General features: G+C 54.1%; 3 protein-coding genes across 8 annotated transcripts in view; 1 reads left to right on the top strand and 2 right to left on the bottom strand.

The window, feature by feature from the left end:
• Positions 1-8,613, bottom strand: part of TMEM104 (transmembrane protein 104) — a 44,903-nt gene extending 36,290 nt beyond the window's left edge. For 2 of the 6 annotated variants that reach the window (XM_033002353.2, XM_042802404.1), the window contains exons 1-6: positions 7,996-8,074; positions 7,126-7,236; positions 4,936-5,057; positions 2,877-2,958; positions 1,910-2,012; positions 1,416-1,496 (exon numbers count right to left, since the gene is read on the bottom strand). In XM_033002353.2, coding sequence (XP_032858244.1) covers positions 1,416-1,496; positions 1,910-2,012; positions 2,877-2,958; positions 4,936-5,057; positions 7,126-7,170 — 433 coding nt within the window. In that variant the 5' untranslated portion in view covers positions 7,171-7,236; positions 7,996-8,074. Of the gene's footprint in view, positions 1-1,415; positions 1,497-1,909; positions 2,013-2,876; positions 2,959-4,935; positions 5,058-6,065; positions 6,208-7,125; positions 7,237-7,995; positions 8,075-8,350; positions 8,367-8,541 lie in introns of those variants that run through there. The other 4 variants (XM_042802402.1, XM_033002352.2, XM_042802401.1 and 1 more) reach the window with 4 other exon arrangements.
• A 182-nt stretch (positions 8,614-8,795) lies between these two features.
• NAT9 (N-acetyltransferase 9 (putative)) lies at positions 8,796-13,496 on the top strand. Its single transcript, XM_009977008.3, has 6 exons — positions 8,796-9,220; positions 10,009-10,118; positions 11,038-11,178; positions 11,393-11,452; positions 11,637-11,731; positions 11,822-13,496. The coding sequence occupies exons 1-6, from the start codon at positions 9,144-9,146 to the stop codon at positions 11,966-11,968; spliced, it is 630 nt and encodes a 209-aa protein (XP_009975310.3). The 5' UTR covers positions 8,796-9,143; the 3' UTR covers positions 11,969-13,496.
• Positions 13,497-15,156: 1,660 nt separating this feature from the next.
• Positions 15,157-25,460, bottom strand: SLC9A3R1 (SLC9A3 regulator 1). The gene is made up of 6 exons (XM_042802565.1): positions 25,024-25,460; positions 18,675-18,836; positions 17,712-17,865; positions 17,065-17,105; positions 16,416-16,514; positions 15,157-16,291 (listed from the first exon to the last, which is right to left on the bottom strand). The coding sequence occupies exons 1-6, from the start codon at positions 25,417-25,419 to the stop codon at positions 16,127-16,129; spliced, it is 1,017 nt and encodes a 338-aa protein (XP_042658499.1). The 5' UTR covers positions 25,420-25,460; the 3' UTR covers positions 15,157-16,126.
• Between the last annotated feature and the right edge of the window lie 1,028 nt (positions 25,461-26,488).

Raw genomic sequence — 26,488 nt, 5'->3', positions numbered from 1 at the left:
TGGGGGGTCCTTATCATCTCCCCCTGTGAAGCACATGCAAAAAGCAGGGGCCTTCTGGAACTTGCTTATGGGCGCACTCTGCCTTCTGTGGTCCCGGAAGCCTCTACAGCTGAATCCTCAGCAATACTAAGTCCTGTTATACAGTGGTTGCTCTCAAAGCACTTCCCAAATATTACTCCCCAGAGAATGATCAAGAGGTAGGGAAGTGTTCATGGTGTTTTACAGCTGGCAAAGCATACAAGCAAGAAGACTTGCCTAGAGTCAGAGCAACTCAGTGCTACAGGCAAGATCAGGAACAAGACATTTCTGAGTCTCCAACCCATACTTCAAGTCACTTCTCTGACCCAAAAAGTGGCAGCCTCACCCACGGTGGATTATTTTGATAGTCCTAAGTGATTTAAATCTATAAAGGCCCAGAAAAGGCAGGCAGGAAAAATAAATTTTTTTCAATTGTACTTTAAAATCAGAAATAATATAGTTCAAAGAATCTTCACTTCTTAAGCCCAGCTGTCCTTCAGAGGCAGTAGGCTTACACTGGCACAAAGCTGATGTAATGTAATGGAAAAAACCAGCCCATCGTGTCTTTGTAAGATGGCCAGTGAACAAGAGAAAATGTCACTTTCCAAAAGAAATGGGGCCTGACAGGCTCAAAACTGAACAACCATGGTGTCTAACAATTTTCTGGTTCTGCACAGCACTTCAAATGTGCTGTTTACAAATTTCAGAATACCTAACATTGTAGTTTGCATTTCTATCACATGCAATGGATATGGCTTTATTGCAGCATGGTCACAAGTTTGTTCCCTGGCATTCAAGAGACATTTTAAAGAAAAGAGACAAGACAGCTGCTTATCATACACACACCAGGGACCCTTTCAGCATTTCATGTCCCAGCAGCTCTCTTGGTGACTCCCCAGACACACACAATTCTCAGCTCTCCCCAGCAATCTCTCCTTCAGACTGATACTTACAGGGTTCAGGGAAGCTCGTACATCTTATTCTGAAATGCTACAACCAAGATGGAACTAGCAAATGCTACAGCTGGGCTCTACTGCTTTAGACAGTGGAGATCACAGAGAATAGATGCAGTTCACAGTCAGGTTAAGGGCAGTCAGAAAAGGCACTGACTTACACTTACCTGTCTCAAGAAACTGGGCCCATAACCTGCAGCGTTTTGGCTAGTTCTGCTATCACCACAGTACACTCTCCTTCATGCAGGTTCTGGCCCACCTGGCCCATAAATACTCCACATAGGTGGATTAATACAGTCCACAGAAAGGAGAAGTGACACTTTTGAGTGGAACTATCACAAACTCAGGATGCAAACCCACACTGAGAAGCACGCAAACTTAAGGAAAAGCCATTCCTTATGGAGGTGGACCTGAATGGTCTTTTGAAAAATGTGAATCACTTACCTTTATTGAAGAACATGGAAGCCATCTGGCCCATTTCTACTCTCTCAGTGATTTCAAAGATATTGGGTGAGCCACGTCTCTCTGTAAGTTGAAAACAAGAAGTGTTTCAACCAATCCCTCCAATAAACCCAGAAACCAGACTATCTGAAGACACTGGGGAAGCTCTAGCAACAGTTTGAAGGACAGTGTGTATGACTCCACAGCTGCAGAGTCACCAGTCCAATTACTCTGCTGAAGTTAGTTTTAAAGTGTTTTCAAAGTAAGATGTTCTCATCTTAGTGACCTAAAAGGCAAAGATCTTTATCGGACTACATGTGATGAACTGAATTCTCAATGAGTCTTATCTTGCAAGTGCTAAGGTCTTTGGTATGTGAGCACATGGAATTATGAGTGAAATGGAGAGGAGAGTCCTGCTCCACTTACTGGAGCCCACTGGGACACTGTCTGCAGGGAAGAGGTCTCGGATCCAGTGAAAGCACAAACTGGGTACTTACGAACTGACAGGATAGGTCGTGTCTCTGCTCGCTCATACCCATCTTGGAGAAGAACATCACTGTCAGACACTCCAGAGGAAGAATCCTCATCCTCATCATCCTCCTGGAAGAAAAGATCAGACTACTGCTGAGATGTTTGCTACCCACAGTACAGGCTGTGGCACCACCAGTGTCATGGTCTCACTTCCAGAAACTCAAAGAAGGTCACAAAAAGGGATGGGCAGGACATGCAAGCAAAGACAACACCAGGGAGCCCTTGGCCATAGACACACCAGCAATGTCCAATTCACATAGTGTTAGGTGGCACAAGGAAGTTAGAAACTTCTGGCAGATCTGCAGGGTTGCAGAACTGGTGAAAAAAAAAAAAAAAAAAGATCAAAACAGATATAGTCTTAGCTAGTCAGAGCAGACAGATCTAGCTCCTAACTCCAACCCACTAAAATACAGGCAGGGATCTAAATTAGTGCAAAGAATTATGCCTCACACTGATCCAGAAAAGCCACTACAGCCAGGATCCAAAAAGCCAAAAGTAAGCGTTACAGCAAAGATATACTTCAGGACTGTCCACTCACTGGTACATAGCCCAAGTGACAGCAAGGACATTCCAGCCTGTCCCAGTTAAATGACCTGAGATCATCAAGGATTTATAGACCTCAGCACACTCCAAATGGCACCAATATATCCCCTGCCACCTCTCCACATTCACTGAGCAGCGCTTCTGGGCAAGGAGAGCACAATCAGTAAAAAATGTGAACTGCTCAAGAGATTTTTCAAAGCAGGAGCAGAAAATCCTGTCTTTAATGAGCAACCCCACAGGGAACTAATAACCATATTTTATATGGCAAAGTTAAGTACAGTAGAAATTTACTCCTTTAGAGTTAACAATGAGGCAAGGCAAAGATGCAGAGGAATCTCAGGCAAGTCCTATAGGATAAAAGAACAATGTGAAATTAAATCCCACACAAACCTTGCGTTTTTCCATTCTCTTCCATCGCAGCTGGGCATTTGCAGCAGCCATGGCTTCTACCACAAAGGTCGTAGTCATATAGCTAGAAAGAAAAATTCATTTGATATCAATAATAGTCAACAACTGCCACTGAAGGGAGATGGAGAATTATTCCAATCTGTTTGCAGGAGCAAAGAGACAAACCAAAACAACCCTTTCACCACCTCCCTATACACACTGCAGTTTTGGTACAGTGGTTCATCTCAGCTTGCTGCTCCATTCTGTTCTTGAGATTAAGGTGTTCAAGCAGACCACAAAATGCAGTAATATATCACATGCCTTCAGATAGAAGACAACACTTTAGATATCTGGAAGGCACCTTCCTAGTGTTTTTGTGGGCTGAAGAAGGCAAGTAGACTTCCCCCTTTGTTAGAAAGCAAGCTTCCTTCCTCTTTTTAAGGCCTAGTATGAACACAGTACTATTCTGAAGTTACTTATAAGGGCCTGTGACAAAGGTATTACAGTGCCTTAAAGAATCTTACAAATGGCATCAGAAGCAAAGCAGCAATACAAGACCAAGGAGCAGATTACACATGTGCATGCAAATACACTTTGCTGGAGGCCAGAGGAAAAGATGTCCAGGGAGACAGTGGGAGCCACTGATGGAAAGAATATCATTACCTCATCTAAAACAGTCCTATAATAATAAAAAACCCCTCAAATCAATCTTATTTAAGGCTTTAAAGTGGTTTCTCACTGCTTCAGGAACTGGACTTACTTATCAAGCTCAAATGAGAGATTAGTTTTGCAAGAATAAAAGCAAACAGCCCTGTCCTGAGGCCCATGTAGCAATTTCCACCCAGACTCTTCTTACACTGAAGGGTTCCCAGCGGGCAGGAGGAAGTCACAAGCACCAGAACAAAAAGCAACAGGGCAACACAGCTCCTAAAGCACGTAGTACTTCGAGCTGCATCTTCTCAGTTGAGTCCAGCGCAGTTTTGGAACGCAGGTTTGAGAGCCTGTGCTCTTCTTTTGACCTTGAAGGATTGTCTGCTGGTGCTGAGTTTCATACATTAGTGTAAAAGCGTAAATTCAGTGTATCTAAAATGAATTGCTTCCAAAGCTCCCAGTTACCAGTACTCCTGGAGTTTACATTTTACCATGCCTTTGCAGCACACAGATTTGAGATGGGGAACTTAAAAGCATTGCTAATCAGTACAAACCATACAGTACCTCTATATAGCAGCACCTAACAGATCTGAAAAGCTCTGCCTTCAAATCAAAGGCACATTGAGGCTGAGAGAGCTGGTTACTAACAGGAAAGGAACTTCTAAATTCCATTCTTACAAACAGCAGGAAGGGATTTTGTTTTATTTTATTTTAAAACCAAGCAAGAAGCAAGCAGGAATTCACAGCCCAACAGAAGATGGCAATTCTATTAATAACTACTTAGACATCAGTGCTGTATCAACAGCCTTCAGCTCCACCTGCTGCTCCAGCAGGGAGACATCTGGGCAGAAGCTCGTGGTGAGCCAGAGTGAAAATCATGAGACCAGCTTCAAGGTCTTGAGCAGCAAAGGTCAGGGACGGGGATGGGAATAAGATGGGCCTGACTATACAGTAATTTGTTTTCCTGACACTCTAGCAGCTGCCCAGAGCATTGCCAGAAGCCAAGAGAAAGCTAAACACAACAGCTCTGCATCACATCTGCAAGTCACAAAGCAGAGAAATGACCCTGTGTCACCTGTGACCTGGTTAGTGTCTGGGGAACTGATCTGTGACAGAGGCGAGAGTAGGATGTATCCACAGTGAGGACAGTGTCAAAAAAGGGAGCTGGGAGAAAGGTCCCGGAAGACTCCGGACTGAAGAAAAAGTCTTTCCCATCAGTCAGGAAATGGGATGTAGCACCGTACTGCAGGTAGTCAGACAATGCATCCCTCCAAACGTCCACAGGCAACACAACTGCAGAGACCAATGCTCAAGCAGCAGAGGGACAGGCTCACTTAGAGAAGCAGCAAAAGTCTTAGTGCTGCCCTTACAGCCCCATGCAGCTGAACCCCCCAGTGCCCTCACATCCTACCTCATAAATCCCAGGAACATTAGGAGAATGAGGCTGACGAGCCACCCTGCTGTCGCAAAGGCCTTCGGCATGGTTAGGGCTCCGGTTCCAACGATGAGATTGAACATGTAAACCAGACCAACCTGCAATCATCCACATAATCCAACATGAGAGTATGCAGCTGTGCCAGAGATCATCCAAGACACCTCACATACATACTGATTTAAATGGAGAGAGCAATCTTTGAGCAAGCAGGGTGGGAGCAAGCCCATGGCAGAAATAAATATAGGAAGGGACTGATAACCAAAGAGAACAAAGTTGAATGTCAGCACATTTCTGGAGAAACTGATAGTCTGCTCCATTTTTCTAATTATTTTGAAGTATTTTGTTTCCTTCTAACTTTTAAAGTTAGAAAGCATGTAAACTTTTTGTTTGTTTGTTTTAAAATCCACTGCCTTCTACCAGAAGGGTCTACACTGAGGACAAAGGTCTCCCTTGTTTTCTGACCTGAACCTAAGTAGTTACGACTACATATATAAATTACCTTTCAGAATCTCTTGTTGTTCTTTATTCTTAGTCAAGCAGGAAATATCCAAACAGAATTCTAATTCAAAGCCTGCTTGCTATTTTACCATTAAGCAGCTGAACACATTCTGAAGAAGGGATTTTACTTCTGGAGAGGAAAGGATTTTATCCTCTCTAGCAATAAGCTTTTTTCTGCCCAGGGGCAAAAGATAACTCTGCACCTGGACAGGACCCCCCCAGACTATAAATTTAGCTGACCTCAAGATCAAAAATTGCCCCAAAGTTTTTGGTTTGTTTTTTGTTGTTTTTTTTTGTTTTGTTTTGGTTTTTTTTTTGTTTTGTTTTGTTTTTTTGTTTTTTTTTGTTTTTTTATATATAGGTCAGAGTCTCTCCAGAGAAGAACCAGTAAAGAACTGTATCCAAGTACAATTTTCTGGTTGTGAAGCAATTAATAGCTGGAGAACTATTCCTCAGAGACCCTGGGAACACTCCTGCCCTTCATTCACTGACATAAGCACAGCAAATTCAGCTTTTGACGAGTCACCCAGAACAACAACAACAAAAAAAATCAGTCACTGTAGCTTGCAGAAAAGTTCTTTCCATTCAGCTAACAGAGTTGTCATTACTTAAACACAACTCAAGTGCCCAGGGCCATAGTTTACTCTTCAGTGAAAGACTTTTGAAAAGATATCTCAGGTGATTCTTCTTGACTTTGGTCAAGTAGACAGAGATGAGAATGGTGCCCGTGTGTTTGGTCTGGCTAGACATCTTCAGGGAAAGAGGAGAGAGTCATAACCTTTGAGATTAGGCTCTAGGAAATTAATACAACACTAACATAACAACATAAGAGCAGGTGACACTAGTCCTTTAGGGTCCAGATGTCCCAGTTACTGCCTTGTTCTCCATTTTCTCAGTTGTGACCTATTTCTGCAGCCTAATATCGAGTTCTTCTAAATTCAATCATTAACACGGGGATAAAAGTTTGCAAGCATTTAAAAGCCAACACAGAGATTTCAGGACTAGTTCTATATTTAGTGAGTTCACTTCAGAAAAAAACAAAAATGTTTGCCAAGTGTTTTTAAGAGCTGGCACTATATGAACACTTGTGGCTATGAAAACCAGTATTTCCAGTAACATCAGAAAGTAGTAATTGGCTCTGCAGTCTCACAGGACACCACATTACAAGGAAGAAACATCTTAATTATTAATTTTAAGTGAAGTGGTTTAAAACAAATTGCTACAACACCTACAAATAAGTAAACTTTATGAAATTCAAGGGAAAACATATATAAAGTAAAAAAAAAAGGAAAGTGGGATAGTTTCAATGTTACAATCCCCCCTGTTTATGCTAGTTCCATTGTAGCAATTTGGGTTGACAAAAACATTAACAAAATACAAGGAAGTGGGTTGAAGGACGAAAGAGCTGGTATGGGACATGAAGCTCTTTTTAACACTTTTAGAACTATACCTGAAGTAGACGTCAACCCTTTACATCATATAAAGCGATCTGTGATGTAAAAAAAACCCAACAACTACAAGTACTAAGTGTTTTTAAGTACCCTTTAACCTCCAACATTTCTTGAAACACTGGTTAGGTCCATGGTAAAGTAGGATATGAAAACATAACGTGGAGAAAAGAGGATTTTGAAAAGACTTGTGAGCAAACCCACAAACAGCAGTACTTACGTAGGGAGAGTAAAGCTCTCCTGTGTCAGTAATGCCACCAGCCATGTTGAAGACAGTGGGGAGACTCACAGCAAAGTGAGGAGGGTGTTTTCAATTTCTCTTGCCTTTAACCTGGGAAAACATCATAAAGTTGTGTTAGCTTTGTCAGAAAGAGGAGTAACTCATGAATCAGACTTTGCATATTGGTCTTCTGATATTTGAACAAAAGAGGATTTCAGCAGGACCTTGCACTTCAGACACACATACCCCACTCACCAGCACCACTTGGTTCAAATACTCTGAAAAGTTCTCGTACCTGTTTAACTTGTTTAAAAGTAACCAAAGGGCTCTGCCCTTTCACAGCACATGATGACCAAACTTTACCTTCCCCAAACAGCCAGAGGGGCCATTTCAGACACTAAAACCTCAAGAGGAAGAATGCCTGCCTTGAGGATGAGCTCATTCCACTGCTTCTCATGCAGCTACTACTCTTACAAAGCACGTGCCTCCTGCAAATTAAAGCAGTATAAACAACCTCCAGCCTCTCCTCAGAGTCATAAGTACAGAAATAAGTAGACAAATGAAAATAATGGACCTATAAAAAACACACCAAGATGTTTTGTTACACATACTGAGGTTTCCCAAGCAAAAGTATTTTGGGGAACTTCAAATGGTCTTAAAAAAACTATGGGGGGAGAGTCAGCACCCAAGCCCTCTGAAAGGTTTCAGTCGGTAAATAATTAGCCATAGCTGAATTGTTTTAAAGTTTTATCAATTTTCTCATACTTCTATAAATGTTCCTACTTAGCCATGACAACTGGGACAAATCATCGGTGCAAACTTCATAAGCTAAGCGCACTATTAAGAAACCCAAATAGTTCATAAACTTACACACGGGTTAGAGGACAGGGCCCAGCCAGGCAGCACAGCTCGCTGCGGCCAAAACCAGACCCGCCTTCAGCAGAAGAGCCCAGACATCTTTTATAAAAGACCTCCACTCAAGTCACTGAAGCCAAGCTTAGCGAACCAAGAGAAAGCAGCAAGGCCGCGGGCTTGCTCGCAGCCCGGCGTGGCCGGGGAAAGCGTGGCCGTGCCGGGCACCCACCCGGGAGGGGCCCTACCCCACGCCACGGAGCCGACCAAGGCCTCCAGAGCCCCTCAGCTGGCAACGCTGCTCGCCCAACCTGCCCTCCCCGGACAAACTCCCCCCGCCCCACAGAGCCCCCCCCGGCCCCGGCCTTCTCACCCCTCCCGGGCCTTGTCGCCCCAGCTCAGCGCCGCCCCACACCGGGACCCCCCCCCCTCCCCCGCCTCACCCCGCAGCCCCGCCTGTGGGACCCCCACCTCGGGGCCCCTCCCCAGGCCTCACGCCACACTCCCCCTCACAGAACCACTCCCCGCACACCCCACCCCGCCCGCCCCCGCAGCCCCCGGTACCTCCCCACCGGCAGCCGGTGCCGGGAGCACCGCCCCCCCCATCGCGGGCCGGTTACGGCGCATGCGCAGCCCAGTGGAAGGAGGGGGGGGAACGAGGAAAGGCGGGGGGGGAAAACACCTTCCGCGCATGTGACCGGCTTCCCCCGGGGCGGGGCGGGGAGAATGAGAGAGTGAACCAACCGCGATTGGGCGCCGGAGGCACGTGAGGGGCGGGACGATAACGATGTAGGGGCGGGGCACGGGCTGTGGGTGGCCCCCGCGCATGCGCGGACGGGCGCCGGGGTTCCCCTCAGCGTCTCCGCCCGGGCCCGCCGCATGTCGGAGCCGGGCGCCGCCGCCTGGGTCACCAAGAGTTGCGTGAGGCCCGTCGGGGCACCCCCCGGCCGCTGCTGAGCCTCCTCGGGCCCTCGGCAGCGCTGCAGCCCTGCCCTGGGGGGAGCAAGAGAGGGGAGCGGGAAGGTCGCTGCGGGGGGAATTGGGAGGAGCTGGGGCCTGTCCGCTGGGTGAGAGCGGCCGGCGGCGGCTCCGGGGCGCTGCCCCATCCCTTGGCCTCGGTGGAGACGTGGAGCGGGGTGTTGGGTCCCTCTCTCGGTGCAGAGGCCATGAAGATCAACCAGAACACGGTGCTGCAAGGACAGAGGGTGACCCTGGTGCCATACACTTCTGCACATGTGCCCCGGTACGTGGCTCCTGTCCTCTTCACCGTCTGCTCTTTTTCAAGGGTGTGCGGTGCTCAGAAAGGGTGCTGGCCTGGGAGCTGCAGGGCCCTCTTCCCCCAGGGAACCCCACAGCAGAAAGAGCGCTCGTGGAAAAGGCAGTCAGTTTTCCCCATGGTGTCTGGCAGCAGACGTCCCTGGCAGGTCTGTGCTCTTTGCAAGGTCTGCTGACAAAGAGAACTCTGTCCGTGCTGCTGTGCACCCACGGAAAGGGAAATACCTGGCTGTGAGTGAGCTGTCAGCAGTTCTCTTGTTCATTGATGTCTTTCCCTCATGACAGTGGAAGAGCAAAACTTCAATCTATAAAGCCAGATGGATATTTGATAAATTAGAACCAGGCATGCAGGCAGTTTGTAAAGTGCTGGCCTGGCCAGCTGCAGCCTCAGCACAAAGATGCCAGTATTAGTCTTGTATTAGTCTTTTTGTCACTGTCCAGGAGATGTTGTATCAATCTCAGTTGGGATGAAATGCGCCAGAACTCAATGTTCAGTACTTTTAAAAACATCACATTTGCGTTGGGCATTCTTCAGACAAAGTGACAGGATGGACAAACTTGCTAAATTCCCACGGAGAACACCAGTTCCTCTGTTAGATAAAGGAGGGAGGCTTGTGGATGCTTTTCAGTTGCCGCGAGTGCCAGGCTGGTGTTTCCAGAACTGGTTGATGGCAGCCCGCTCCTCAGAGCACTTGTGGAAGTCAGAGTGCGATGCTGCAGCTCAGGCAGCGATCTGGTTGTGGGTCCCATTGTCAGGTACCACGAGTGGATGCAGTCAGAGGAGCTGCAGCGCCTGACCGCCTCTGAGCCACTCAGCCTGGAGCAGGAGTATGAGATGCAGCGCAGCTGGCAGGACGACGCAGACAGTGAGGGTCTTAATCATTTTCTAAGGGTGGGTGGGCGTGGGGAGCAGGTCCCTTCTGTCCTGTAAAGGGCCCACAACGGGCTGAGGTTATCCAGTGAGTGGGCTCTACTTGCTGAAGCAGAGGGGACGCAAGATCTACAACAGTAGCTTTGAACCGACTTTCTGTTCATAGTTGGTATATGCTTAGAGAAGTAGAGAATGTCCAGGGTTGTTGGTGTTCTTTTTATGCAGTTTTTCAAAGATTACAGTGATTTACTTCTCACAGAATTATCTGCTGAGATGTTGCTGCACAGTCAAGACTCCCCAGGTCTGATTGTCGTAAAAAGGTAGAAGGGGATTGTTTTTTATCCGGAGAAATTGAATTATTTTATAATTACCTGGTTGGGGTGTGTTGACTGAATTAGTTCCCTGGCTCTCCTACAGGTAATGAATCACTGCCCATAAAAGCCTGGTAGAAATATAGTGAGCTGGAAAATACTGAGGCTGGCAAAGACGTCAGGCTGGAGCATTTGTCTTAGCTGGCATTAAAAGCCTTACTAAAAGCAAAAATAATATGGACTAGGTGAATCACTAGGTCTTAGTCTCTTGTGCACCAAAAAATTCTTTGCCCAAACTTGCTACTGAGTGAGACAAGGCAGGGAGACCTTAGACATGGGATGGAAGATTTCATGCTCCTTAAGTAGGCTGTTTCTAGTCTTGGTGTCTGCATCACCATCACAATAGGTTTTTCAAAATATTTCTTATGTTTCTATGGATGGGAGCAGGCTTACTTGGCATGGGAGGCTTAATTATTAGCTCTTCCTTACTGTTAACATGTAGAAACTGTTGTTCCTCTGTCCATTGCATGCCTTTAATTTAATCCTTTAGTAATTTGTGAATAATTCTCAGCATGCCCTGAAAATGCTTTTTGTTTTCCCCAGAGTGCACCTTCATTGTGCTGGACACGGCGCAGCGGTGCGGGCAGGCGTGTGCGGATGAGGACTGCATGGTAGGGGACGTGAATCTCTTCCTCACTGACACTGAGGATCCGACTTTGGGCGAGATTGAAATTATGATTGCAGGTCAAGTTCTGCTTCATAGCTTGGACCTTTGTCTCCGTGGCTAAAACCAGCTGTAGACAGTTGTTGCGTACAGCAGTGTTTTATTCTCATTGCTTTACCGTGGCCGATCAGCATCCTTTGCTGGTCCAGGTCACAGTCTCTTCTGAGAATTGTCCAGCATGGCTGATTTGTTTCATGTAACTGGATGCTGACTTCTGTGGGCTCTCTCTTTCAGAGCCCAGCTACCGAGGCAGAGGGTTTGGCAAGGAGGCAACTCTGATGATGATGGCCTATGGTAAGGGTGGCTCAGTGCCTGGCAACGGGAGTACAGTCAGGATGTGATCTATAAGTTGTATACCCAGTGGTACAGACAGGGTACTAAGGGATGCACCTGCCCCAGAAACTGTGGTCCTGTGCCTTAATAGATGTGGCAGATGAGCAGGTCATAGAAAAGCTTCTCTTTCTGATCTCTTTTGCAGGAATGAGAAACCTGGGAATCACCAAATTTGAGGCTAAGATTGGTCAGGAGAATGAACCCAGTATCTGCATGTTCAAAAAGCTTCATTTTAAGGAGGTGCTGTAACAGCCCATCTTCTACCCAGGGAACATGAGCAGCATTTGCCCTGAGGCTGGGCTTGAGCTGCTTTTCCTCTGTATGATACAGGTTGCTGTGAACAGCATTTTCCAAGAGGTGACGCTGAGGCTGGATATCAGTGACCAGGAGAGACAGTGGCTCCTGGAGCAGACGAACCACGTGGAGGAGAAGAGCTACGTCGAACCGAAGCTGCCAGCCAGGGTGCTGGAGACCTGACAGACACATCCAGACACAGGCCTGTTCCCAGGGAGGAGTTGGACGCTGTTGCAAGGTCGGGGTGCGGAGGACACCAGTGAGCCGACGCTGCACTTGACTGTTTTCATCTGTCTCTTTCAGTTACTTTGCCAGCTTTGCACCTTGTTGCACCAGCCAGGAATACTGCCTGAAATTTGGACTTGGAGAACAGTCACTAATTCACAGGCTTGACTAGGAATGACTATAACCTTAACATGCTGTTCCAGCATAGCCTAAAATCACCAGCGGTTAATTGATTCCTGGTGCCACCAGTTTCTGGACAAGTAGCACCTACCGTTCCTTCTTCCACTGCCCTTTCAGGATTCATCAGTTTGACAGGCAGCCTCAGTACACTGGCAGCTCAGGCTGATTTGAATAAAAAGAATCACAGAGATCTGAGGTGCGTGAGCATGATCTGGGAGCACTGGGGCTTATCTGCTCGCTTTGGCTGCTGAAAGGGTGGTTAGAAGTTTTAAAAGACAGCAGAGACTTTTTGAACCCTATTTTCTGGGTGTGGTGGGTTGCAGGGGGGCACTGCTGCGTCCTGGAAGTGCAAGGCCCAGGTATGGGGTGAGCACAACCAAAGGGCAAGTTAACATGATGAAAATTACTGATATCAGCTGAGAGAGACTAGAGCCTCGCCACGATCTCTGCATAACGGTGGGGCCGGTGGCTGCAGGAGCCTGCTGAGACAAAACCCCTTGAGGGCTGTGCTTTGGACCTGGAAACCTCAGGCCATCAGTGAAGGGATATTGCACTTCGTTTTACCAGGCTGCTTTTGCAAAAGTGAGGAGGAAGAGAACACAACTGAAATAAGGCAGAATGGTGATTCCCTGCTTCGAGAAGCTCAGGACTTGCTCTGCTGAGCCTGGGGGCTCCATTCGCTGCTCTCCAGTAAGATCAATGAGGGGAAAAATACCTCTTCCTGGGGACAGATATATTTAGGGCAGGAGCTAGCCAGCCAGCCTCCGCAGGGGTAGATCAGAGATCCGTGGCTGCAGAAGAGGCACTCGCCTGACTCCCCCTGGACAGACTTTTTAATGCAGTTATTTAGCCTGACCTTCCCTGCCCTACGCAGTGTGCTCTCCACAGCAGGGAAGCTTGCTAAGAGGAGAGGACAGAAGGTAAGGAGGATAACTGACGCTCCTGTATGTTTTCTCAGTGTAGTAGCAGCCGTAATGGCTGATTCTACACCAGAGATTATTTATTCCAATTATGCAGTATCAGGTAATAGCTTTCAGATTTGCCCAGGGATGTTTTTATCGGAGATTGGTAGACTGTGGAATTTTTAGTGTTACTGTGCCTGTATTTTTAGGGCCTAGGGGTTTTAGTTTTCCAATTTTAGTTAATTTAAATACATCATTCCTGTGACTAATATTAAAACCAAGCGTGGGAACAGCGTATCATGGTATTTTAAACAACAAGTATTTAGCGTGGATTTAGTTGTAGCGAAAGCTTTGTGCAGTAATAAAGTGAAGAGCAGCTCTACTTCCAGCTGGGATTACCATGACAAGGGCCACTAATCCTTGTGTTCTTCGTCACCTGCTGCAGGCAGGGATGGATTCTATCCCCCAGACTGAGATTAGCAGAACCTGCCGGGTGAGCTGCCGGCTCTGTGCTCCTTCCCTGGAGGATTTGATCCCTCTGCATGAGGACTAACGTTGGACTGGCAGGAGAGATCTAGCTGGAGAGGGATTTTCCCCCCTAAAAAGTGACCAAGGTGGGAAAAAAATTTCTTTTATATTAAAAAAAAAATTTCTTCTGGCGCCAGGGATGAGGGGGACACAGTGAAACCATGCTGCCCTCCCCGTGCCCGGCCGGTTGCTCTGGAGCCAGTGAGTGCCCCTCTTGGCATCCCCGCTCCCCCAGCAACGCCGGCGCGCTCCCCGCCTCCATGGGCGGCTGCAGAAAGCCTTTGCCCTGGCAACCCAAAACAAAGTTGGGTCTGTCCTGGAGCCACAGCCCTCCCTCGGGGTGGGGGGGTAGGATCCCAGCAGAGCTCAACTATCATTCCCACCCAGAACCAGTCCCCAGGCTGCTTGCACTGGACAAGATGTTCCTGGGACCCACTGGGTGCCCCCACTCCTGCCCCAGCCCATGGCCCCCTTGCCCCCAACCCCAGGCAGGGACACCTTGCTTGGCCCAAGGGGGTGAGGGGGGAAAAGGAGGGGACAGGGGCTCACATCCACTCGGCAGGGGATGGTGGAGGACAAGGCAGGTTGAAATAGGCTCCCCCAGCTTCCACAGGGAGTGACAGCCTGCAGATGTGGTGGCACTTTGTCACTTGGTCATCATTTGAGCTGCTGACCTCTGACCACACGCCTGCTCCGGTAGAGGAGCTTGTCTGGGGGGTTTGGAGCACGGAACAGGAGTGTGCAGAAGGGGAGGAAGCAAAGATGCTGGGCAGAGGCTGGGACTGCGGGTCCACAGCACACCCCGGCCACTGCTGAGAGCCCCCCAGCACAGCGTGGCCCTGTGCTCACCCACTGCAGCACCGGGGCTCAGCTCAGCCCTGGCTAAGCTGCCCCACCTGGGCTTAAAAACAGCCCTGGGAAGCAAGCAGGGTGGCAGAGCCAGGGGGGCATCCTGGCCCCACCATGCTGAGCCCCCATCCCATTCCCACCGCAGCACCATCACCACGCATTTCTCTACCCTGCTCTCCTTCTGCTTCACTCCCCGGCCAGGGCTAAAATCCCTCTATTTAGAGGAACAAGCAACCCTCACCCCACCAATCCTCCCTGCAGTCCCCCAGGCCAGGATACAACCCTGGGGCTCAGGCTCACCCCAACCCACCCACCCCAGAGGGGCAGGGGGCAGATTTTGGCTGCCCCTGGCCAAGCTGCCACTCTCCAACCAGACCAGGAGACACAGATTAGAGCCTTGCATCACACATACACACGCACACACACCCCCCAAACTCCCCAGGGGATTAGAGCCCTTTAATCACCTTGAGGCATTAACCCACACTGGGACCAACCAGTCCCTCCCCAATCCCCCCCAGGCCTGGCCCCAACTGGGTGCTGAGGGGCACCCAAACCAGCCCCAGTGTCCCCACCACTGGGCTCATTACCTGCCACCTCTTCCCCCCTGGCCCCCACAGCACAGTGAGCCCCCGTTGAGCCCTCACACGCTCTCAGGCTTCAGAAGGATTTAGCCTTAAACTGGACACATGAAGTCAGGAAGGTTTATTCCAGTAAACAGAATTTCTCTTGAGCTTGACAGTACAACACCACCCAAATGGCAACACATGGAAACAAAACATCCACAGGAAGAATTTTCACAATACATTTAAAAAAAAAAAAACCAAAACAAAACAGAAAGTGTGATTGGAAACCTCCTATTTTGGAAAAAAGAGTCTATTGAGAAGCCTTTAAAATAAACACTCTCAGATTCAAACCCTGACCAGCTCCGTCTCTGGGAGCGAGCAAGAGCAAAGGAGATGATTATTGCTTGCTGCACTGGCTCCAGACACCCTCTCCTCTCCCAAAATAGCCCTGAGGACAGGGTGCTGGGGGCTCCCTGCCATGCTGGGCACCTGTGTCCCTCCGTGCAGCTGGAGGGGCAAAGGGACAGGGTCATTGTGGACGGAACTTGCCAGGTGGGGGGTCAAATACCCCAGGGAGGAACTGCTGTGGTCAGCAGCCAGGCAGGTGGGGTTTGCTAAGTCACTAAAAGCCTCAGGTTTTGCAGTTGAAGGGCAATCTGGGGAGTCGGGGTCGGGGGGCTCAAACAGAGATGGAGTTTGGGGTGGGGAAAGAACCAGGGAACAGCAGAGATAAGTGTTGGGCATTAGGCCACCCCAAATCCTCGATCCCTCCCCCAACCCCCTTGCCTGTGCCTACCAGGGTGTGCAGGACTTCAAGGTAGGGCTGGAGGAGCACCCAGGGATGGGCTTACAGGAGAGGGGACCTCCCAGCACCCCCCCCCAACACAGCTCTCTAGCCTAAAACCACCAGCCAGGACCCTGCTGTGGGGATGCTCACTGGCCACTGAGCCCCATCGCTCAGGCCAGGGCGGTGGGGAGCAGCCCCACATCCCCACTGGGAGCCTGTGGCGAGGAGGAAGGGGATGCAGGAGAGGTGGGTGTGAGGCCGGGGGCGGGGGGGGGGGCAGCAGACCCTTGCCCCCGCCTCAGGGCCTTCACAGGTTGCTGAACAGTTCGTTTTTCTTGCTCCAGTCCATCTGGGGTGCCCGCTTACTGGTGCGCTTCTGATGCGCCCGCTCCTTGGCCACCGCCAGCGGGATGTCGAGGTCCAGGAGGGAGCCGGGTGCCGAATGTCGCTTGTCACCCTCCTGCGAGTCAGGCTGGGGGGGGGGGGGCGAGAGGCTGCATGAGCCCCACCATGCCTCCTGGGACAGCCCCATGGTGGGGGCTCAGCTCGGACCCCTATTTCCAGCCACCACCTCCCCCCAGCATCCCCAGCCCTACCTCGCTGTGGGTCTCGCTGGAATTGGGGGACACGGTCAGTGGCCCGGGGCTGGACGGGCTCTCGGACACCGAGCTGGACCGCGGCTCTCCGCCGTCTTCCTGGGGGTAGGGGGGAACAGGGAACGAGCGTGAGCAGGGCGGCTCCAGCTTTGTGGTTTGGGAACAGCCCCCGGAGTTGCAAGTCCCACCCCAGGGAACGCGAAATCTGTCCTCCCCACATGTAATCCCCTGCGAGCTCCAGGCTCATAAATAACCTCGAGCACTGCCCATCCAGGGAGGGGGAAGGATTAAAGCCTGGCTTGGCTGCCCTGGCTTTAGTGGGTGGAGGAGGAGGGTGGTTGCTACTTCCCTGGAGCAGCACAAGGGCTCCCAGCCCTGCAGCATCATGAGGATGGAAGAGGAAGAGGAGGAGGAGGAGGGCAGGCATTGCAGCTACCTCCACGGCATTCAGCCCCACAAGCAGCCCTCTTCCTGGGGAGCACCAGCTCCCAGTTCCCTTCCCAGTGGCACCTGCTCCAGTGTGGCAGCCTGGGAGCACTGTGGTTGCTGGTGGCATCACCCACCCTCGGGCAGAGGGGACACCTAAGCAGGCAGGGTCTCTGCCTGGAGACTGGCATAGCTGGGATTAAAAGCAAGAAGAGGCTCTTACCTTCCCTATATCGCCATTGGCAACTGGTTCTGGCAGGGGACCTGCAGGGCGAGGACACGGGTGCTGGGTGAGGATGCGTTTGCTCTTCACCCTCGCCGATGGGCACAGCAGTGACTGGCAAAGGCTGTACATGGCCAGCGGGCACCCAACGCTGTCCAGGTCCCAAATTTTTGAACCCACCCCTCACTGCCAGCCCCACAGCACAGGGGGGTGCTGCCAGGCACCAGGCACATCGCCACGATGACAGCCATGACATGGAGCCCAGTGGGATCCCCCCCCCTTCCCCACTATCCTCCCAGGGTCTGCCCTGACAGCAGGGAGGGGGCCACAGCTGAGTTGAGGCTGCGGAGGAGAGTGAAGAGCAGCTGCTGCCCGTTTGCTCCCCAAGCCATAAACCCTGCCAAAGTGCAACCCAGGGCCATAAATGTGCCTTCCTGCAGAGCCCACATCAGCCCCACCACCCCAGGGCCCTCAGGTGGGCAGGGAGATGCCAAGGTGAGGTGACCCTGCTTGGCCCCAGGGGGGTGAGACCTTCACCTCCCAGGGCTCAGGGACTCCCCCAGCACACCCAGATTGGGTGACAAGGTGACACAGAACCAGCAGAGGTGGCACAAACACCCCTCCCTGCAGCACATCCCCCAGCCCACCTGCCAGGTGCTCCTCCGAGGGCACCACCTTGCACTTCTTGAAGAATTCATCTGTGAGGATGTCCACCACCAGCAGCCTGGTCTCGTCACCGCTCGCCTTGATGGCTGCCACCACGTCAGCGTGCTGCTTGCCCTCCATGCACACCCCGTTCACCTGCGGGCACGGCACCATGTCACTGCTGGGGCCAGGGGACATCCATCCCCCAGGAACTCCGCAGAGGGGCTGGGTACCAGCCTTGGTACCGGTCACAGCCCCAGCACGGCCGCCCCACGGTCCCCACAGGTATCCGCAGCCTCGCAGGGATTAGCAGTGAAGCCAGCAAAACCTCATTAAAAGCAGATTTTCCTCTGAGTGATTAGCACAGCATCGTACGGGCAAAGCTGGCAGGGCGTGCCTGGCAGGGCATGGACTCGGGGCTGGCACAGGAGGTGGAGCACGGGCAAGGTACAAAGCCCTTGGGCCATGACACGGTCTCCAAAGACCCCAAAGCTTCTCCCCAAGAAAGGCAGCAGCCCCACGCCCTGGTGAGTGGTGGGGTCGGAGCTCAGCTGATTCTTGCCCTTGTGGGTCACCATCCTGCCAGGCACAAGCCCTGTCCCCGTCCCCACCCCGGTCACAGCCAGCAGCAGGGCTCAGGGCCATCACCTCGTCCTCAGCCTGTCCCACCTCAGTGACAGCCCAGGGACACTCCTGCTCCAGGCAGGGGACTGTGCTACTGCTGCTTAACCCACATCCAGCTAATTAGTGCTCAGCTCCAGCCCTCTGCAGTGCTGCTCCCCGCCACCCGCACCCCTGGGTGGGGACCGGCAGGCTGACACAGGTTGGGTGGCTGCACCGTGAATCACTGCCGGCACCGGGGACACCGCTGCGCACCGTCCCGGCAAAAAGCACCTCCCTCCCAGGCACCGGGATGCAAGGGAGCGCTGAGCTTTTTGGGGAGACCCCCCCCTGCCCCAGCATACCTCAATGATACGGTCATGGGGGGCCAGCCCCGCCGCCTCGGCCGGCGAGTCGGGGTCGACAGCGCGTACGTACTGCCCCGGGCGGTTCTTGTCGCTGTGCAGGTTGAAGCCGTAGCCGTTGGGGCCTTTCTTCATGCGGCACAGCCGAGGCCGCAGCTCCTCCTGCAAAGGGGACAGCTGGTGGGAAAACTGCTCCCCGAACCCCCCCAACACCCAGGGACAGCACCAGGACCACCAGACAGCTGCTTGGGTAGCAGGGACACCATCCTCAGGTGGTCACCTGCACCCACAGGCACCTTGAGTTAGGACACAGGGTGCCAAAACACCCTATGAACCCAGGCTCTGCTTAATTAATTAGCTGCAGAGCACACTAATTGCAACAAAACCTTAAAGAAACATGTTATTATCTCTGTTGCAAGACCCCGATCTTCCTTTCGGGATCACGATTGCAGGTGGAGGAGGACACACAGCCCAGGCTGCTGGCAAGCACCCCCATCCCACCCAGGAAGCCTTTGCTACTGGAGAAGTCTCAGCTGCTGGTGCAGGTCCCCTCCATCACCCCCTTGCAAGCTGCAGCCCCCTCCCCAGCAAACCCAACCATGGGAACCCCCACCCCAAAGCACCCTGCGGCCACTGCTGGCAGGGAAGGGGCACCCGGGGCTTGGGCAGGCAGTGGGATCCAGACGGAGCAGCCCCAATATCCCGGCATGACCCTCTGCGATGACAAAACAGAGAAACCAGCTCAACCAGGACAGTGCAAGGTGGGACGTTCACTTCTCCAGGAAGCAACACCCAGCTCATCTGCACCCGGTTTCACCCTGACCTGTGGATCCACCAGCACCCAGAACTGGGGAACCTGACTGGGGCAGCCATGGCCCCACACCCAGGCCCTCTAGAGCCCATCAATAGCACAATTCCCCACATTGTGAGCAGGAGCATCCTCAGGAGTTTGGCAAACAGAAGTTGCACCTTTGCTTGCCCAGTGGGCAGCCGGATGCCCGGGAACCATCAGAAGAACCAGGCGCCGGCACGCAGCACCCTCAGAACCGCCCCAATGCCAGCACCCAAACACCACTTCTACATATTTATATTCAAAATGGTTTGGTCCTTCCTTGACCACCAGCTCCTGGGCTTTGGTAGGGCTCTCCCAACAGCCAAGCCATGCTTGAGCTCCTAAAATATTCCTCATCAGGGCAGTTAATATTTATTCTTTCTTCTGAGATTGTTTTTCCTCCTCTGGTGCCCATAGCATCACTGGGGACATGCACTGCAGGAATTTCCCCTACCACACCCACACCATGCTACTCTCTACCCCGCTATACAGCACACTCACTTCTTGCTTTTAAAATCCCTTTGCCCCCTGCCTCAAAAGCCTGGTCCTCAGGGTGCTGGCACCCCACACCTGGCAGCACTGCAGTGGCCCAGGGTCCCGCATGGGCCAGGATGACACATTTGCAATCGCTAAGCCCGTGATAAAACCCCATCCTCTTGCACAATGTCTTCCTGCAAGGGTCAAGCCCCGGCACTGCTCACCAACGCCCCGGGGAGGGAGGTGCACGCAAGCACCCACCCGGGTCTGCTGGGGAGCGAAGGGGAGCCCGGGACGCCGCAGCGCTGGCAGTCACACAGGACTCGGCTGGGCAATGCCCGGTGCGACAGCCCGGCTGCACCCCAAGGAGATGGTGGTGTCTCCCTCCATCCTCCACACAGGCTGGCAGCAGGTTCCCGGGCTGGGTGGAGGGTTGTGACACCTTGACTTCGCCCCGGCCACCCCTTGGTGTCCACCCCACCCCCCCCCCCCCCCCAAGGGCAGGCAGCTCTGCCCTGGTCCCCATGCTGGGATGGCAGCAGGCTCACAGGGTGCCCAGCCTGCTGTGACTGCACCCTCCACCCAGGCAGCAATCCCCAGCAGGACTGGGGACAGGGAATACCTAAACCAAAACCAAAATGCAGGAGCCGGTGGAACCTAGAAGAAGGCAGCACCTCCCCAAATCCCCTGCCCTGGCTGGCCCTGGAAAAGGGGTTCGAGCTCTGCGAGCACCCACGCTCTCAGTGCCCTTGGCAGCACCACGGGGTTGCTCCACGCCGATAGCTCAGGACAAAGCTGGAGGGAGCACCCGGCAAGCTGTGCTGGCAGAGCTCCCGGGCGAGGAGAAGGAGGAGGGAGGACTTTGCTTCTACCCGTACCAACAAAGCCCTGGCAGCCCAGGCTCCCCGAGACACTGGGGCCATGAATTGGGGGGGGGGAAATAGTCCTGCAGGATGGACAGATGCCTCGGGGCAGGGGGACAGGTCACGGCAGCGAGGGAGGCACCAAGCCCTCAAAGGCAGCGGCGAAGGCAGGAGCACCCGGTGTGAGGGCAGCCCGGCCGAGCCATGACCTGGCCCCCCCAGCATCCCCCTGCCAGCGGCTGGCAGCTCCTCCAGCCCAGCATGCCAGGCCGCCTTCGCTCTCCCCAAATCCCTCGTGCCAGCAGAAACCCTGCGAGCAGCCACCGTTCTTCCTCCCCGAGAGAAAAATATAAATGCATCCGATGCTCCAGGGGCCATATCCTGCCCATCCACAGGGTGAGCACCCCATGGTAGAGCATCTCTCCAGCCCCAAAGTCTCCCTGGCCAGAAGGGACCTCAGGTGAGAAGGTTTGGGGTCAACACTCAGGATGCCAAGAAGTCCCATGGCTGCAGAACCAGGAGCTGAATAGCAGGAAAACGAAAATGCCCCTAATTTTTATAAGCTTTTGCGTCCTCTCCTCCAACACCAGCAGCCCTCCCACTTTGCTAGGGCATGGATTAGCTGGCAGAGCTTTGTTATGAGCAATTACAATCTCCAGCAGGGAGGGCAGCGGGGGAAACTGGACTCAGCCCCCGGCACGGACATCCCGTCCCACCCCTCTCCTCTGCACCCAGGGGTGGCAGAGGGACATCTGCCTGCAGGTATGCCCACTTGGGACGGGGAGATCGGCAGCATCGTATCCCTGTTCCTGTCCTGGAATGGGACTTGGGGCACCTCCAAACCCTTCTCCTTCCAGGAGCTTGCCGGATCATTCCTCCCCAGGATTTTCAGCCATCCAGCAGGACCGACAGCCCCGGGAATGTGGGGACTCCAACTGCACAGTGTGCCAGGACCTGCTCCCCAACTCCCAGCCCCCCAACAGCAATTTCAGAACAGCCTTTGAAGCCCCAAATCCCAGGAAACTCCCTACAGCCCTACAAGCAGCAACAAGCCCATCGACAGCAGCATTCCCGGTTACTCAAAGAGAAACACAACGGCTCCGAGGACGCCTGGGCCAGCACATTCACACGGGTCCTGAAATCTGGCGCACGCATTCGGGCTTCATACAAAGGAGATGCAAAGCAGCCTCCTCGCAGCATCCCTGTCACGTCCCATTTGACTGGAGCTGCTTTTCATGCAGCTGCCTTGAGAGGAAATTTAATTCATTTCCTAATTAGACACCAGCTACTCCCAGTGCAATGCTCCCAAGTGTGTGTGTGGGGGGGATCTGCTCCCTGTTACACCCCAAAACCCAGCCCCTGGGAGGCTCACCCGGGTTTTACAAGAAGGAATGAGCACTGCTGGCAGGGAGGGCTTTAATTTAGCACTAAATTTGCAAGAGGGAAGACCAAGGGCTGGTAGCAAAAGCCTTGCTCTGGTAAAAGCAGCCCCAGCCTGTGCCAGGGCACTGGGCTGGCAGCGACCAGTGCTGCTCTGCTGATGCCATGCGGTTTGCATGAAACGTTCTCAAGACACTCCCAAGCAGCTGAAGCCTCCGGAAACGCAGGCGGGGGGGAGGACAAGCTGTCACGGCTCCCAGCCGAACCCTGGGGACAGTCCCTGGGGTGCAGGGCCCCAGGAAGCGGGGATGGCCTCAGGGGTGTAAAACCGTCACCTCTCTGGCTCAGCTGGAGCAGCTCCCCAGGTGCCTTCAGGGAGGCTCAAAGCCTCCACCACAGCATCAGGGGGATTTGCACCCTCAAGGTTTTATAGGAATGAGAAGGGAGCCCATGATGACCCCCCCCAAAACCTCCTCAGCCTGTGCCCAGCACTGGGAGCTGTGGGAGTGCCCGAGCCCACTGGCACAGGGGGTTCCCATCTGTGTAGGACCCAGCAGGGTTTGAGAGGGGTCCGATCCTGCCTGAAGGTGGGAGATGTTAAACCCTTGCTCAGTCCCATGCAGGAAGCGGGTGCTGCCGGCCAGCTCTCCCAGCAGCGAGCGTCTCCAGGCTCGATAAGCAAATAAAGGCAAGTCCAGCCCAATAAAGCAAACAGGACTCTGACACATGCAAACCTCCCGCTCCCCACCACAACGATCTGGGGGGAATCCCACCAACCCGCAGAGCTGGGGCTGCAGGGGGGATGGGGCCACGGGCACCGGCTGCCCACCAGCAGCCAGAGAACAGGCACACCAGTGTGTTCCCGGCTTGCTGGAGAGAAATCCCTTTCTGCCTGCTCCAGCTTGGCTCGGCATCCCGCCCGGCATCTTCCCACCCTGCTTGGTGGGTGCCTGGCAGGGGCGATGTCTCCAAACCCGTTCGCCTTTGCTTTGCTACCCAGAGCACCGGGCCCTTCCCCCAGCCACAAGATTTCCTGTTACCTGTTGAGAAACCATGTGGGGCCGTGCAGCAGTGTCACCCCATGTCACCCGCTTCCTGCTCCAGTACAGAGAGAAACCACCCGTGGTAACTCTGCGTGGGCTGCACCCCGAACCTGCCCCCCCCCCCAAGACTGTGGGGCATCTCTAGCCAGGGCCACCCCCCCAAAGCCCATGGAGCATCTCCAGCTTCCCAGGCCCTTTGCATTGCCCCGGCCAGCACAGCCCCTGCGAGCAAGCAGCCACCTCGCAGCACGTCGGGGCTCCATCCCCCATGGGGACTGCACATCCTCAGCCCCACAAACCTGGCAGGGGACTCACCCAAGCTGCATGAATATGTCTCTTTTATTTTTCTCAGCCCATGGAGAGATCTGGGAGCAGAAAGCACAGGACAGACGGCCTTGCTGGCCCTGAGGGAATGCTGGCACGGTGGTGTACAGGAGGGCAAGCACGCTCCCCCCGCATAGGGCAGCACCACAGCCTGGCACCGGGCCAGACCCCAGGGATGCCACGGGGGACAGCAAGCAAGTGGGGCAATGACGGACAGAGCCTGGTTGTTCCCACCTTAACAAACCCATCAGGGAGGTGTCGAGGTGGTGGTTTAGCTGGACAGGGATGAGACCAGTGCCCTGAGGTGGATCAGCCCGACTGGGGGCAACGGGCAGCTGTCACCGGGCTAAAGTCCAACAGGAGACACAACTAATAAAAATACCTGATCCTCAGCAAAACCCTGTGTGATAACAGCTCAGTGAGGCACCAAAGTCTGCCCTGGAGCTCAGCACCAGCACTGGGGAGGCCTCGTGGCACCAGCCCTTCACAGTTGGTCTTTGGGAGCAGGTCCTAAGAGCTGCTCAGGTGCCCCACCCCAGGGACATCCAGACCTCTGTTGTGACAACAAACATGTTTTTGCTGGGTAAATAAAAAGCAGTATTATCTCCATCAGCCCACAACGTCTCTTAGGAACTGCTCTGGGCAAGAAAGGTCAGCTATTTCTCAATTCCTCACCTTTCTACATCGCTTTGTTTGTGCAACCACTAACTCCCACGCGCTGCTTAAGGCCGACATTCCTGAATTACTAAGTGTCTGTACCCGTAGACCGACGGACCAGATCAGTCCCCTCCAGCCCAGAAGGGCTCCACCACCTCCGCTCCCCAGCAGAGACCGGACACACTCAGGGCATGAGTGACTGCCACCAACACCTGCAGTCACAGCCCCCCCCCAGTACCCTACCACAGCTGTTTTTCTGTTGTATTTTGGAGCAGGTTAAGGCCAGCTGCCCCCCTGGGCAGGGGCCCACCTGCACTTCGAAGCTCTCTTGCTTTTCTCACCCCGTTTTATCGGCCCTGCTGCACAAGGATGGGCCGAAGGGGGGGATGCGCGGTTATGAGTTCAAACAGCCCCGTGTGCCTGCCCGCCCCCACTCATCACCCAACACAATAGGTACTGAAAAGTGTTAAGCAAAAAAAAAAAAATAATTAAAATAAAAAAAGGAAAAGCAGCAGGGCGCAACGGTGCCCCGGTGCTCCTGGGGAGCCGCGTTTAAAGCAAAACAAAAAAAGAAAGAACCGAAAGCGAAACCCCACAGGGCACCCCGGGGAGCCTGGGGCAGACGCGGCGGTGGCTGCTCCCGCTCGCTCGACTGGGTGGCGACGACCGGGGCCGGTGCCGGGAGGCCCCAACCCCCTCCCCCGGACACCACCTCCTCCCCCCGAAAACTTTCCATCGCCCCAGCTCCCAGCTCCCCCCGGTCGCCCGTTTACCCGCGGGCCGCCGCCGCCGCTGGGCTCCCGCGCCGGGGGCTCCGCCGGCTCCGGGGCCGTCTGCCCGCCGCCCCCGGGGGGCTCGGTACCCGTCCCGCCCCGCTTCTGCAGCTGCTCGTCGGCCACCGGGTCCACGACGAGGAGGCTGACGGCACCGGCGGCAGCGCGGATGCGCTCCACCACCTGCTGATGGCTCTCCCGCTCCACGTTCTCGCCATCCACCTCCAGCAGCCGGTCGCCGGCCCGCAGCCCCGAGCGCTCGGCCGGTGAACCGACCTCCACCAGCCGGATGAACTGGCCCGGCTTGCCCTTCTCGCCGTGCAGGTGGAAGCCGTAGCCGTCCGGCCCCCGCTCCAGGCGGCAGAGCCGCGCCGCGGGGCCCGCGCTGCTGCTCATGGCGGGAGCGGCTCCGCCCCCCGTACCCGCCGCCGTGCCCGCCGCCTCTGCGCGCCCGCCCGCCCCGCCGGCCGGTTTTATACACGGGGGCGGGGCGCGGGGAGCGCGGCCGCCAATCGAAGAGCGGGGCGGGGCGAGACCCGCCAAACAAGGAGAAGGGGCGGGGCGGTACCATGTAAATAGAGAGGGCGAGGTCACCGTCGTTGGGACGGGGGGCGGGGTTATGCAAATATAGCCGCGCCCCTGCTGCCGGCAGCGGGATCCCGAGCCCCCTCCGTGGGACCCTGAGCCCCCCCTCGTGGGGCCGGATCGCTCCCGCGTGGGGTCTGGCCGCTCCTCCGGGGCCACCTGCGCTTCTCCTCGCATCCCCCCGCCAGCCGACCGGGGCAGCCGCCCGCTGAGCCCCCGCCGAGAGCCCCGACGGTGGCTGGAGAACGGCGGGGCGCTCCCTGCTCTGCACGACTGGGCTGGCACATCTCGGCCTCTCAGGGCACGTCCTCCCCGTCCGGGATGGTTACTCCTGCTGCCGGCCCCGGGCAGAGATCTGGAGGGATGCTCGGAGCTTCAAAAAGAGAAATAAAAACCCCAAACCAAAACTGCGTGGGGAAGCGGCACGGGAGGCCATGCTCACTGGTAACCCGCTGTGCGGTGGAAATGAGAGCAGCCCCACTCCCCCGAGCTGCCCTCAGCCCCTGCTCAGCACCCTGGAGCTGGGGAACCCGGAGGTGGGTAGATGGGGAAAACCCTGGGGGGCGAATTTGCTCTGCCCCAGCCTCAATGGGCTCTGCTCCCGGCCTGGGAAGCAAAAATGGCTGCAGGGGGTTATGAGAGTGTGAGATCCCGGGGTTTGGGGTCAGGCAGGGCAGAGAAAGGCAGCATCAAACCGGGGCTGCTCCTGTACCCAGGCAGGGCTGCTGGTGCCAGGTAGAGCTGGCCCCTGGCTCCTGGGATTGTCCCGGGCACGGAGGTGCCATCGGTGTCTCTCACTGCAGGCTCCAAGGCCTGGCTGAAGTTCAGGCTGGCCAAAGGTCCCCAGGGCAGCCAGGATCACGTTTAACTGTGCTGCAGC

The sequence above is a fragment of the Tyto alba genome, unplaced genomic scaffold (genome assembly GCF_018691265.1).
Source record: "Tyto alba isolate M040663 unplaced genomic scaffold, T.alba_DEE_v4.0 Super-Scaffold_39, whole genome shotgun sequence".
NCBI classification, from domain to species: domain Eukaryota; kingdom Metazoa; phylum Chordata; class Aves; order Strigiformes; family Tytonidae; genus Tyto; species Tyto alba.
The sequence above is the reverse complement of the archived record's forward strand: the minus strand, read 5'-3'. Positions and strand labels throughout refer to the sequence as shown.